The sequence below is a fragment of the Rhodofomes roseus genome (genome assembly GCF_022264815.1).
Source record: "Rhodofomes roseus strain CIRM-BRFM 1785 chromosome Unknown C8Q71scaffold_16, whole genome shotgun sequence".
NCBI lineage: Eukaryota > Fungi > Basidiomycota > Agaricomycetes > Polyporales > Fomitopsidaceae > Rhodofomes > Rhodofomes roseus.
In genome coordinates, this window is record NW_025952972.1 from 625033 (window position 1) to 638437 (window position 13405).

The window sequence follows — 13405 nt, forward strand, 5'->3', positions numbered from 1 at the left end:
TGACGGCAAAAGGGGATTCCTCACCGCTTCGGTACTCAGGCCGGATGGCACAACACAACGGCGATTCCTTACCCCCAGCCACAGGAGTTTGCAGAATAATCCATAATGAATGCGAAACAGACAAGCGACCGACTGTACACTAAATGACGATACAGATGGGGAGGGACTCCGGGAGCACGAGAGTCAGACGCGCGAGGCACGGACACGAACGAGCGATCTTCGGACAAGCAAAGTCCAGACGAACGAATGTAATGTAGGGCAGAACCCACGGACACCAGCACACAGAGACACCGTCAGTCAACGAATAAATAGATCCCCGCAGATATGCATGTAGATACGTCGTGAGGGTCGTGAATAGCACCGGCACTGGGAAGGTGTCCCCACGCAGCACTTGCGCCAGGGCCTCCCGCGAGTGTCCGGCGCCAAACATTCCTAGTCGTAACGAGAAAGACCGAAGGGAGAGCGTCGCGTTTTTGCACGAACGAGATGGACCGCATACGCGATCAGAAGAGACACACGAAGTTGCTCGGGAAGACGTGCCGGCCGGGCTGTCTCCGCTGCTCATCCAGCAGCTCGCCGGACCACCACCCGTCCTCCGGCGTCGCAGTAACCGCGATAATATCGCCCGACTGGAAATCGAACTCCTCGTCGATGGTCGCCTGGTAGTCATACAGCGCCTTGACTAGCCGAGCCATCACACCGCAGTCAGCACGGAGCACGGAGCACGGAGAGACACAACGAACTCACCATAGAACAGAATCCCACGCCCATCTTCCGTGTACGCCCCGGTCGGCGGCGGCGCCTGGCCTGGCGGGGGCTGCGGCGACGGCACCCTAGCGGGGCTCGGCGCCCTGTACTGCTGCTGCTGCTGATGCGCGTACGGGTCCTGTCCAAAGTACCCGGACGCCGTCCGCTGCTGCGACGGCACCACACTGTTCTGATACCCATTCGAGTACGACGGCTGCTGCTGGTGCGCCTGGGGATACTGCCCCGGCGGGGGCTGGGGGTACATCGGCTGCGGCTGCGGCGGCTGCCCATAGGGCGCGCCGTAGTTGGGTGCGGGGATCGTCTGCGGGGGCGCGCCGTACGGGACGGGTGGCCCGTGTGGGGGCTGCTGGACGTGGCCCGCAGGCTGCTGCGGGTAGCCGCCCTGCGAGGGGTACGTCGGCTGCCGCTGTACCTGCGTTGGGGGCGGGGGCTGCTGCTGTTGCTGTTGCAGGGAAGGCCGCCCATACTGCTGCTGCTGCTGCTGCTGCTGTTGCGGCGGCGGCGGCGGCTGGTACCTGTTCGCCATCTCGTCTACCGCCACGCGTCCGGTGGGGTCCAGGACGATGCCGACGCTGTTCGGGCTCGTCGGGCGCTGGTGATGTGCGGACGGCTGCGGCACCTGGATCGTACCCGACCGCACGGAGCTCACAGATGCATTCGCGTGATGGCCAGCAGGGGCGCCGTTGATCGACGGTGGGGGCACCCTGCTCGTGCTCAGCCTGCGGGGGTTCGCCTGGTGAGGCACCGCAGGGCTCGTGCTTCGCGAGGGCGGCGCGAACGGCTGCGGGCTCGGGCTGCGACCCTGTGCACCGATACCCGCCTGCCCGCTCACCGGTCGCGTCGACTGTATCTGACTCTGACTGGGGCTTGGGCCGTGTCCTGGAAGCCCGACGACGCTCCCGGGGCGACTGCCCGGCCGGCTGATCGACTTGCGCTCGCCGGGGAACGACTGCTCGTAGTCGTGCAGGATGTCCTGCACCGGGAGGTTCCCTGATGGTCCCGCACCCGCGTGCGACGGCGGCAGCATGTGCTTCGGATACGGATTCGGCGACGCCGAGCGCGATGTGGACGCCGGCGGCGCGCCCACTACTATCTCCGCGGAGCGGCGGTAGTCGACCGAGTTTCTGCGTGCGCTTCGGCTCGACCCGTCGGGCGGCGGCGACAGCTTGTTCGCCAGAGAATCAGGCTTGGTTGGCGAACCGCTCAAGGGCGGGTACGCGGGCTGCGGCTGGTACTGGCTCTGCCGCCGCGTGCTCCCCGCCTTCTGCAGTGCGACCATCTGCTGGGCGAGCGGGTCATCGTCCTGCCCGACGTTGAGTGACCGCGGCGGCGCCACCCTCTGTGCTTGCGGGTCGCGTGCGGGGTCCACTGGGTATGCGTGCTCGCCGATCTTGAGCATCGTCTCTGCGGTGGGGTCAATAGGGTCGGCGTGAGGATCAGGCGGGCGCGTGCCGCCTTGTGCAGGCGGCTGCCCGCGCGAGGATGCGCCGGGTCCTGGAGAGACCGTGTGGCCGTTGACATAGGCACCGTTCCTGCTATCTGCGCGCTGGGCCGCAGCATCTGACACCTCTGTCGGCCGTCCACCTGCGCGTCCCACCCCTGTCATGTTCACCGGAGGCTCCTCGTCTTGTGGCGGTGGAGGGGAGGGGGGAGCCTGACGGGAGCGCTGGGATACACGCACAAAGCCAGCAGGGCGTGTCGTGATCTGTTGGCCCGAGGAGGGGATTGTGTTCGGGTTGGAGTAGTCGACGAAGACGGGTGGGTCGGGGATCTGGCTTCCTGTACCGTAGTCGCGCACGAAGTTCTCCATGTCGCGCTCGACCTCCATCGATTCTAGCGCAAGCCGAATCTTCTCACAAGACTACGACGGGGTTGGGAATCGTGTAGACACCAAGCATCGTGACACGCACCTCGTCATCGGCAACACAGACTGTCGAGATCGCATTCGCATACGCCCACATGTTGTCCTTCGCGAACTCCATCCGCTCCTCCTCCATATCCTGACAACTGTCGCAGAACGCCTTCCAGTCGACCTCCCATTTCCGCACCGTCTCCTGCAGCGCACGTGTGAAGTTGGCGAAGTCTTGCTCGTTCGCACGCACGGTCTGCCTTGCACGCTCGAGGCGCTCGCGCGTCTTCTGCAGCTCCTTGCCCTGCTCGAGCGTGCTCTGCGCCGTGAGCGAGTTGATCTTCATGCAGTCCGACTCGTACTTCTCGCGCGCCTTCTGCACGTATGACTCCTGCGTCTGCTTTGTCTTGAACTCGCGTTCGATCGCAGTCTGAATCGTTTTCTTGTGGTGCTGCTGCCGGCTGACGAAGGCTGCGGCTTGCGCCTCGAGCTCATTCTTGATCTGCTGCGCGACCAGCTGGTGGTACCCTGCCTGCTTCTCGGTCTCGCTTTTCAGTGTATCCATCGTCGTGCGCATTTCCCTGCGGGACAGCATCAGTCCCCCGTGTGCTGCATAATGACTGTGCGAAATATCCACCCGATCTCGTCTCTGCCTAATGTGGCTCTGGACAAGGCGGCCAACCGCTTCGCGTACTGCTCCTCAATCGCAGCCCTATCTGACCGTGAAGTCGACACGCAGATATATGAGCTGCACCTACGTACCTCTCCTTCCAAAAAGCCCTCAGCTCCTCCATCGTGCGTGCCGCGCCGCGCATGCGCGCGAATAAGACATCGACGCCGCCATCGCCGAGGCCCCAGAATGCGTTGCAGAAGTCGAGCGAACGGCTGGTGAAGTCGGGGGAGTTTGCGCGTACGTATCTCGCGAGGGATGTTGTGGACGCTTGGCGTCGTGCAGACATGGTCGACGTTGGGAACCGTGCGGTCGGGCGCGCAATTGATGTCGCAAGCCCATCCAAGGCGATACACGCCCAGACTCCGCCCCGGTTCCAAGCTTCCCTATTTGGCCCGCATTAGTAATGATGGTACCAGTCCCAACCCAGGACGGCGCGCAATGGGCGAGCCGCTCATCCCCCTCCTGCATGAAGACTTTGGGTTGTAAGACCTTGTCAATGTCAGACAGATCCCGTTCCATGGCAGAGGATGCAAGTCAATCATTTGAGAGGCGTGTCATTCACAGTACTTGCCGGTGGCGTAGGCAATATTGCAACACTCAAGAGTCCACAAAGTTCAGCCCTGTTGTTTCGGTCAGCATCGAAACGAGGTCAGACTTTCGGCTGTGAGCGTAACATGCACTAAAGAATCTTCACTTTGATTTGGTGGTCTAGAAATATCCTGAATAGTCGGATGATCTGGGGGTAAGATTGTAGTGAGTTGAATTGTTGAAGGGAGGGGGCAGCGGAAGAGACGAGAGGGAGATGAAGCAGCGGATGGACTCGTCTTATATGCGCAAAGAGTAGCTATGACAGATCTCGAACTATGACGCAAATCCTCGAGTGCGCATCACAACCAGACGCAAAAGAGAGGTCTCCCGAATCAGGAAGGTGTGCTACCATAATAAGAAAGTCTCGTACGCCCACACCCAACGCATGACGTAGTAGTCCATACACTCCTCGTCAAATTGCAGTAAGCAGCGATCCCTGCTTTCGTCGACAATGCAGCGTCACTTACGATACTTATGTACGATGTATTCCTTACGTAATAAGCTTAGTAGATGCGTCTCTTGAGCTAAGTTGACTCGCCGGAGCCCGGTGCTGTTTCTTCCGAGTCGCAAATAATCGCAACCGCTGAACTCCAGGTTTCTACGAGCTTGATTGACAGGTGCGCTCAAAAAAGGTGTCCCGGTGTATCTCTTTGTGTACAGACCACACTGCATCGATAGGCCCGCTCACACGAAGTATCAAATCCCTTCAAGCGCAGCAGCCTGAGTTCTCCTCGGATTCAATGAACATAGAGGTTGAATCAAAACCGAGGTGTAATTTGAATGGGCAAAAACATAGGCGACGAGCTACCGTTGATACGTACTGACAGAAAAGTGGCATGAAGCGCAACTGTGTTGCAGTCTTTACTGGACGCGGTCGGTCCGGTTCACAAGGGCATGCATTCGAATTGCGCCCATCGCAGCACAACAGCTCATAACTTTCTATCGAAAGGGGTGCGCATCTATCACTAAGTAGCGACGTCTGCTCCCAGATGCATCCGTCAAATGAGTAGCGTAGGTATGGCCCTAACCCTACCTTCGGGGTTACGGGGATCATACGCAACGTTGACGGAAGCGGCACGAGTAGTATGATAAAAGTACTGCGACGGTATAATAGCTTGTAGGTCTTTCTGCATATGTGAGTGTCCGAGACGTGCTCTCCGACGTGGAGTCAGCATCACACTTCTTGTCTACTATTCATTTTCTCAGACAATGTCAATGCCAGGCATGCTGCTAGTGACCAGACTAGGCCTAGTACTCCGACGACTGTTACCCCGAGGAATCAGGATTACCACTGCGGACAAAGCATGTTGTGCGGAGCACTTACATTGTCTGAACATCGTCAGAACGGGTATACCTTCTCAAAATCTGAATATTATCTCTTTCCCGGGAGAGAACATTAGAAGGCAGCAGGAGCCGCGCCTTCTAATGTCATTCGGTTACCGACAATGGTTCATGTTCGGATTCCGAGAAGAGATACTCATTCTGACGATGTTCTCGCCAAACAAAGGGGGTTGTCCGCGTTGTACGCCACAAGTAGACAATCAACGCCACAATGTTCCCGTCGCACAATCATGATGTCCTCCGGCAAGGCTCCTCCTCAGGCCTCAGGCTGCATCCTCGCCATCTCCTTCACCACCTTCACCAGCAGGCCCCAACTCCCATTCTCATCCTCATCCTCCTTCCCCAACTGCACGCCGCTGTTCCTCCTCCACGGACATACCTTCCGCCGAACAGCCTCCCGCACCCCCGCCCGCGCGAGCCTCGCCGACCGTCTAATCACCGCATCCGCATGGAGCCCGCCCCACACCTCGTCGCTCCGCACGCGCACGCCCTCCGCACGCATCGCCTCCACGAGCCGGCGCATGTCGTCCGCGAACAGCTCGCAGTCGCCGAACTGGACCCACACCTCCACCGGCCCCGCGTCCTCGCCCTCTTCCTCGCCGCCCGCGACCTTCCCGCAGGTCCCAGTGCCATTGTGGGCGGCGTCCGGGGTGAGGAGGTGCGCGAAGGCGTGCTGCTCCGGGCGCGCGAGCGCAGGGCAGAAGTAGAGCGACTCGTGCAGGCGCTCGAGGGCGAAGTGCCGCGCGAGCGCGGGCACGACGCGTTTCCTGTAGTGCGGGAGCCGGTAGTCCGTCTCGATCTCCGGGTGGTCGAATCGCGCGAGGTTGCATGCGGGCTGTGGGTCCTCAGCTTCACGCAGACGTCGGAGCGATGGGGTGCATACGCACTGAGACGATGGCGACAGCACCGACCATACCCGGCCGCACCGTTGATGACGCATCTGCGCGCAGCTCGCCGAGGTAGCGCATGAGCGCGAGGATCGCGAAGGCACCCGCACTCTCGCCGACGAGGATGATGTCCGACGGTCGGAAGCCCAGGGAGACGAGGTGCACATACCCCGCAAGCGCATCGAGCAGCTGGGCGGGGAATGCGGAAGAGGCGGACTTGGCGGACCGATAGGTCACTGCCAACACGCGGAGGTCCGTGGCGAGGGCGAGGCCATAGGAGACCGGGCTAGTCATCGGCTGCGGGCGCGCAAGTTCGTCAAGGGCCGCACTTTGAGCGTTGAGACTCGGACGTACGTGGATACCACCTCCGGGAAGATACATGATTACCCTCTCTCCGTTCCGCGCAGGGCCTTCCGGCTGGACGTCGCTCTCCGCCCCCACGACCCAAAACCCGGGCACGTCCACCGCGCGCACAGCTGGCGCGCCCACCAGAGCGACGCCGCGCCTCCACTCGTCCGCGACGCCCCTCAGCCTCACCGGCTCCACACGCGTCCCCACGCCCGCGAACTGGTGCGCCCGTCGCTTCAGCCGCCACGCGTCCTCGATGAACTGCGGCGTGCTGTCGTCCGGCGCGGGCGGGGCCTGGACGTCGGCCTCGAGGATGACCTCGCGCATGTGTCGCTGGGCGAGGGAGAAGTAGAGCCGCGCGGAGGAGCAGACGAGGTCGAGGTCGAGACCCCAGGCGGGGTGCGGTGGGCCGTGGACGTGGTACTTGATGGTGCGCCGGATTACGAGCCAGGGGAGCAGGAGTGCAAAGTAGATGTGGGTCGACAGCGGGACTGACATTGCGCTGGATGGGCTCGAGGTGCTGGTGACCGTCGTTGGTGGCCATGAGCTGCAAGGCGAGGTTCCTCAAGGCGGGATGATGTGCGTTGGAGTCCTGGGAACGACTAGCACCACCATCGTCATTGTCACGCGGTGAAACTATGAATACACACAGTCAGTGAAGGCTATGGAATTGGAATGAACAGAGATCACACAGCACCTAGGGCAGGAGGGGGAGGAGGGTGGTACATTGATCAAACCACCGGTCGATGTAGCCCGGCGTTCTGTGAGTTTCGTCAGATGTCTGGAGGACCGGTACTGACTAGTACTACTGACTCCTAGGGGACTTTGTTCGTATGGCGAGTGGGCTAGGGCGAGACGAGCTGACAGGCGGGCCCCTCTGTCTTCCATCCGGCGTAGTGGGCAGGGTTCTAGGACACCGCGTATTCCTGACAATGCAGAGTAGTAGCCTGTCTTGGTAGTCCCATAGTAGCCTGCAACGATGGTCAAGTCGCACGTGGGGCGAATTTGGGGGGAGGCCGCACTAGGCCTCTGTCTGGACCTACTCCTTGAGGGAGACCACCACCATGGGGACAGTGTATCGCACAGCTGGAAGACTGTGCGCATGTGTACGTACTCCGCGACTCGGAGCGGAGCTAGGAGCCACTACATCCCCATCTCCAATGCAATCGACCACACAGTCGCCTCTTGCATGGCTGGTCAAGAGACCTTCAACTTTCCGCCGTGCGGATCACGGAACTTGCGCTCTCAGAGACGGTCGACCGGTGCGAGCAGACAGGGCGAGATTACTGCCACACGGTGCCTTCATCACCAAGCATCCGTGGACCACGAGTCGGCTTCAGTTTCCGGCCCTGGGAGTCGATATGGAGAGATTGTAAGAACTTGGCTTCGCTACATAGGTGGTAAGCGGTGAGTACACAACCATGATTTCCGTCGTGCATATTACATGCAGCATCTATACCGACCTAAGCTGTATATTGAGATACGAACGCATTCTATGGTCACAAGAATGGTGTTAATTTCCAGGACACACCTAATCCATGATGAGTTCACTGACATTTCTGTATTGTGAGTGGAGGTAACTGAGTGTCAGCAAAGAGACAGCGAGAGCAGCCAAAGTGACAGGCTGAGGCTCAAGCGCTCACCTCCGAGTCCTCGATCAGAACCGGGAAGACCATGTGGTCGCCACATGGTCGCGCGGGATTTGCCAGTGGTAGCTCTCGGGCTCTCTCGGGCCGTGATCTGAGCTGCTCTGATTTTGAAGTCTTCCGATTCGCTCTCTTTCATCCAGCTTGAACTTGAGGAGGAGGAAGATTGAAGTTGAGGACAACCTGTTCGCCACACTCGTACACTCGTCTGCTGATAGACCACCGGAAATCTGTCCATCGACACATGGCTGCTTGAAATCAGAGGGGAGTGGATGTCCGCAACCAACAGTGGTATGCTCCGGCACTCCTAGTCAGGCCTCGCTGGAAGATGATGCAGCCTCGAATGTTCGTTCCACGACAATCTGATCATGAGGGAGGAGCTGTGGCCGCGCGGCGAGGATAGTGAGTGGGCGCGAGCCGTTGACCTGCTCTCTGATTAGTGACTGACCAGCGACGTCCGCAGAGTACGCCTTTCTGTCATTATTGTGCCCGCAGACCACTATGGCGTGTAAATCGGGAGCGCATGCCGGAGTGCTTCCTCGTGGACAGTTATCAGACACTGCTGTTCGTGCCGCAAGCCGAAAGGCAGCATGAGGCTACAGGATTCGAAGTCTGGGAAACTGTTCGTTCTCGATGTGTGTGGTCACATACAACATCGCCGTACAGTTGTGCGACCCACATGGTGAGCGGATCAGGAGGTGAGTGCTCTCACGTTCAAGTTAGCCAGGTATCTGGTCGGTTGACGATACCGTCGACTTGCCGTCGACACAGGCGGTCCGAAACGCGAGTGGTATGAATGGATGAAGACGGCCAAGAGGTATCGTGACCTCGTGGTAAGACACGAGTTGGACGGCGTCCTCACCTTGGATGATCATCTCGTCTCTGCAGAAGGGGCGAGTGAGCAGTCGGCGCCGTGGCAGTGTCTACACGCACATGTCTCTGATCGACATCCCGCTGGTTTCGCCCGCCCGCGCCTGATGCTGATGCGTCCTACGTGATTCTATCCGCTGAACACGGATGACCACCCTAGCAAGCCAGCGGCCTCGCAAGGGCTTGGCTCGTTGGTAGCGATCTTGGCCGTATCGCCGTATTGCTGTACCATGCGCTCCAGAGACTGCATTGCTGCAATGCGGGATGCTATAAGAGCACCCGAGTCGATGAACTCCTGCTGCTCAGCGCCACGTACCATAGTCCCCCGGGGAACGGCCGTACTATCTTCGTCGGCTTGTCGTTATTCGCATGAAGCTTTCGTCTGTATTATTCGGGCTGGCTCTGGCCGCGCCCATTGTTGCACAGGATATATACGACATTGTGAGTTGGTCCCATCCAGTCTCTGTATAGCTTGCTGAGGTCTTGAACCTCCGTAGTGGTCCACGACATGGCAGAAAGACAACCAGTTCACGTACAAGAACCTAGGGTCTAAGCATATCAGCTTCGGATCGCCTGGATCAACAGGCACGTCGGACATCAAGGTTGATGACTCGACCTACCACTAGAGCATCGTCGGCTTCGGTGCCGCCATGAGTGAGCTGTCACTTGCATATGTTTAGCGTGCATATACCGACATCTGTCCTTAAGCCGATTCGTCTGCGAAGCTCCTGAACGATTTGAAGGTTGGTGTTTCACTTCCCAAAGCGATTCATGTGGGACTAAAATGTGCGCTGTGCTCTGTAGAGCTCGAGTTCAGATAAATACTGGGCCCTGCTCAAGTACCTGTTTGATCGTGCGTTATCCGCTAAGCTCTCGCAAACCCACCGTGACCATTGAAGCCTACCGTTCATAACCAGCCACCGATGGTGCCAACGCCGCAGGGTTCACGTATCTCCGCGTTCCACTTGGAGCCTCCGATTTCTCGGCCAAAGGTATATATCACTTGCCTGTGTCGCATTGCACTGGCCGGTGTCTCATGGTTGTATGTAGTCTACTCATTCGACGACACAAGCGGGGACACTTCGCTGAACGACTTCAACATCGACGCCGCGCCTTCCTACCTGTTCTCTGTCATCAACGACGTCTTGTCCATCAACAGCGACCTCAAGGTTCACGTCTGCCCGTGGTCTCCTGTACGTGCCTATTCGCTGCGGGCCAGCTGAACTTACTCAATCGTCTGTCCAGCCCGGGTGGATGAAGGACGGAGGATCGATGAACGGCGGCAAGTTCTACACGAGCATGTCAGACGTCTGTGAGTATATGCGTCCTATCGTGTTCGGGTGGACGCCTAACCGTTCCGTGCAGTTGCCAACTATCTCCTGAAGTCCCTGCAAGGGTTCAAGAGCAAGGGTATTACGCCGTGGGCCATCAGCATCCAGGTGAATGAAATCCCTGGCTTCATTGATAGACCAGAGACTGATTATCCACGGCTTCCAGAACGAGCCGCAGAACAGCAACGGTCACTATCCCACCGCACTGCTCGACGCATACTGGGAGGCGAAGATCGGCCAGACGCTCCGGTCGCTCATGGACGGCAACGGGTTCAAAGACACGCTCGTCGTCGGGTACGAGCACAACTGGGATGATGCCGGGGCGTATCCGGTCGACCTCGTACGATGCCTTCAATGCGGTTGTGGGGCGTTTGACTGACAGGATGCACCTAGATGAACGATGCTACGGACGCGTTCGACGGCGTAGCGTTCCACTGCTACGAGGGACACGTCTCGCAGCAGGAGACGTTCCACGATGCGTTCCCGAACAAGAACATCTACTTCACTGAGTGCACGGGTTTGTTCAATGGGGACTGGTGGGGAGATACCAAGGTATGCCTTCGACGATCAGTGGAGACGTGCAGCAACTCATTTTCGTGGTAGGCTTACCTCAGGAACAAGTGAGTGTTGGCTGAGCGCCACGGGGCATGCGACTGACGGGCATTTAGTGTCATTGGCACCGTCAACAACTTCGCGCGGAACGCCGCGTTCTGGAACCTCGTCCTCGACGGCAGCGGCAACCCCAAGCTTCCCGGCACCACAAGCTGCGGCGGCAAGAACGCCTGCCGCGGTGTCATCACGCTCAACAGCGACGGCTCTTATACGAAGAACCCCGAATGTACGTCTGCCTATCCTCGTGTCTGGCGGTGCATGAGCTGACTATGCGCTCTAGTCTACGCTCTCGCGCAGATGTCGAAGGGCACCATCCCGAAGGACAAGGGCGGACCGAGCGCACAGCGTATCGACGCCTCCGTAGGCGGCAACTCGAACCTCCTTGTCTCCGCCTTCGTCACGAAGCGCGCATCTTCTTCGGACGAATGGCGCTACAGCCTGGTCGTGCTCAATCAGTGCGTACCTAGCATGTCCCTGATGACAGAATGTTACTCAGACTCGATACAGGAATGACGACAACAATGGTAAATGGGACCCTGTTGATATCGACGCTACTATCGAGTTCCGGGGCAAGCAGGTACGTTCATGGCATTTTCAGTCGTAAAAGCGTTGCTCAGATATATGCAGGCCAAGTATACCTTCCCTGTCGGTGTGACCACGCTCTGGTGGTACGCATCTCCGGAGTAAACGAATGGTTGACCGAAAGCACCATATGACTCTGATTCGACATCGTCGAGGAACGTCCCTTATGCACGCTGAAACTTCACGGTGATTATTGGGGATAGTGTCAGTGGCCACTGCGCTCCTGTCATTTTTTCTTTGGGTTTGTCCTTCTGGGGGGCTCGTGGATCGTGCATTGTAATTAGTTCAGATCAAACACATTAGTATCAACTTTAAGGCGGCTGTCGAAGTCTTGACACGCTCTCACTGGCAGACACAAGTTGGCACAAATGGTATAAATACCAAGGTATGCGACATTACATTGGAGGCGACTAAAGGTGACCGTAAGATACCAGAGATACTAATAGTGATACAGCTCTACGATAGTATGACGTGACGAAAAGATGGTTGTGTACAATGGGCATTAGACTTTCTCGTATCGTGTCATGGACTCATAAGTTCATCAACATTGAGGCCGCTCAAAGAGGAAGAAATGAGTTGGGGAAACTCGCAGGGGCAGAGGGAGCCGTTTCACGCTTGCTGCGCACCACGCTTCTCCGATGCGGCGGCGTGGTCGACGAACTTTCCGGAATGAAAGCCGAACGCGCTGTAGTCGACGGCGCGCACTTGCCAGAGGATGATCGCGAGGAAGAGTGGCGCGGTCAGGCAGTCGAGGATGCCGTACCAGATCATCTCGGCGTCGACGGTGATGACGTTGGCGCCCTCCGCGCACGCCCAGCAGATCGGGTAGGTGATCAGCATGAAGGCGAGGTAGCCCGCTGCGAGGTAGTAGCCCCGGCGCACGATGCCGCCGTTGGCGAACTGGGTGGAGGGCGCGTGCCAGAGGAGCACGTACCTATGGAGTCGTCGATGAGCCAACTTGAATGAACAGATATAAGTCATGACATACCAGAGCCAGAGCAGCGCGCTACAGCCGAAGGTGAAGTAGCCCCACTTGTAGGTGCTGTGCACGAGCGCACCGACAAGACCGCAGATGACGAGGACGATGCTCATGAAGAGCGTGGTGATAATGTCCGAAAGCGGGAGGCCGGTCGCAAGCAGGACCTCGAGGAGTAGCAAGGGGAAGTTGATGAACCATTGAATGTACCGGACATACTATGATGTTGTCAGTCAGTATCTTGCGTCGACCCCGTGAGGCCGAGGACTTACCCAAATCTGGCGGGTAGGGTCGCCGCCATCGCCACGGAACTCGACAGCCACCGGCGTCGCGCCGAGGTCAGACGCCATCGAGAAGTAGGCAAGACTGGAAGTCAAGAGCACAACTGCAGCGATCTCGTGGAACAGACGAGTACCACGGGGTCTCTGTGAAACGAATACACGGTCAGCGAAGTCTTCCAGGGAAAACGACAATATTGCGTACCATGACACTCCAACCAAGGGTAGCCAAGAAGCAGACCGCCATGAAGGAGAAGGCCGCCCAAAGCCAATCCGAGGCTTGCGTCGTCAAGTGCTCGACGGCATTCGGGGGGTTGATACCGACAGCCTGGTTTCCGGACATTGTAGAGTGGACGACTGCAGGCGTAGGGGGAGGGGGTTGGCGAGTGAGGGAGGAGGGAGGAGAGGGTTAGGAGGATTGGGGTCGTTAGCGAGTACTCGTGAACGAGTTAGGAGTGGGGGATGGAGGAGGATGTCTCGGGAACGACATCTTATATACGACGACGGGGCATCGTAGGTCCTAGGACGGCACCGGGACACAGACTGGGTCGGTCGCCCGAGCGAACATGCTAGAGCCATGCCACTGACGCACCAGGGACACAGACGGTATGATTCGGAGAAGAACTGTCGGACGGACGTACATGTAGACCGCACGA

At 58.5% G+C, this 13405-nt stretch overlaps 4 protein-coding genes across 4 annotated transcripts; 1 reads left to right on the top strand and 3 right to left on the bottom strand.

Annotated features, from left to right (window-relative positions):
• Nucleotides 1-418: 418 nt before the first annotated feature.
• On the bottom strand, nt 419-3692 carry C8Q71DRAFT_164095 (uncharacterized protein). The gene is made up of 5 exons (XM_047916706.1): nt 3380-3692; nt 3255-3329; nt 2679-3198; nt 748-2629; nt 419-682 (listed from the first exon to the last, which is right to left on the bottom strand). The coding sequence occupies exons 1-5, from the start codon at nt 3574-3576 to the stop codon at nt 504-506; spliced, it is 2853 nt and encodes a 950-aa protein (XP_047776820.1). The 5' UTR covers nt 3577-3692; the 3' UTR covers nt 419-503.
• Nucleotides 3693-5475: 1783 nt separating this feature from the next.
• Nucleotides 5476-6952, bottom strand: C8Q71DRAFT_725354 (uncharacterized protein; the record flags this gene model as incomplete). The annotated part of the gene is made up of 3 exons (XM_047921690.1): nt 5476-6068; nt 6103-6403; nt 6461-6952. 3 exons carry the CDS (start codon nt 6950-6952, stop codon nt 5476-5478), a joined length of 1386 nt encoding a protein of 461 aa, XP_047776821.1.
• A 2387-nt stretch (nt 6953-9339) lies between these two features.
• On the top strand, nt 9340-11600 carry C8Q71DRAFT_725355 (glycoside hydrolase superfamily; the record flags this gene model as incomplete). Its single annotated transcript, XM_047921691.1, has 16 exons — nt 9340-9411; nt 9468-9572; nt 9597-9624; nt 9679-9713; nt 9775-9823; nt 9888-9962; nt 10021-10163; nt 10216-10282; nt 10336-10409; nt 10468-10641; nt 10695-10853; nt 10905-10921; nt 10970-11139; nt 11194-11368; nt 11421-11490; nt 11541-11600. 16 exons carry the CDS (start codon nt 9340-9342, stop codon nt 11598-11600), a joined length of 1473 nt encoding a protein of 490 aa, XP_047776822.1.
• Nucleotides 11601-11856: 256 nt separating this feature from the next.
• C8Q71DRAFT_823505 (heat shock protein 30) lies at nt 11857-13231 on the bottom strand. Its single transcript, XM_047926241.1, has 4 exons — nt 12955-13231; nt 12744-12896; nt 12484-12689; nt 11857-12429 (listed from the first exon to the last, which is right to left on the bottom strand). The coding sequence occupies exons 1-4, from the start codon at nt 13090-13092 to the stop codon at nt 12105-12107; spliced, it is 822 nt and encodes a 273-aa protein (XP_047776823.1). The 5' UTR covers nt 13093-13231; the 3' UTR covers nt 11857-12104.
• Between the last annotated feature and the right edge of the window lie 174 nt (nt 13232-13405).

Bases quoted from the DNA above. Each gene is read 5' to 3' on its own strand.
- C8Q71DRAFT_164095 (XM_047916706.1), bottom strand. From the start codon at position 3,576: ATGTCTGCACGACGCCAAGCGTCCACAACATCCCTCGCGAGATACGTA. The intron at 3,199-3,254 runs GTGGATATTTCG...GCTGTCCCGCAG, and splicing joins TTAGGCAGAGACGAGATCGG to GGAAATGCGCACGACGATGG. The intron at 683-747 runs GTGAGTTCGTTG...TGGCTCGGCTAG, and splicing joins GCGTGGGATTCTGTTCTATG to TCAAGGCGCTGTATGACTAC.
- C8Q71DRAFT_823505 (XM_047926241.1), bottom strand. From the start codon at position 13,092: ATGTCCGGAAACCAGGCTGTCGGTATCAACCCCCCGAATGCCGTCGAG. The intron at 12,897-12,954 runs GTACGCAATATT...TTCGTTTCACAG, and splicing joins CCCTTGGTTGGAGTGTCATG to AGACCCCGTGGTACTCGTCT. The intron at 12,690-12,743 runs GTAAGTCCTCGG...ACAACATCATAG, and splicing joins ACCCTACCCGCCAGATTTGG to TATGTCCGGTACATTCAATG.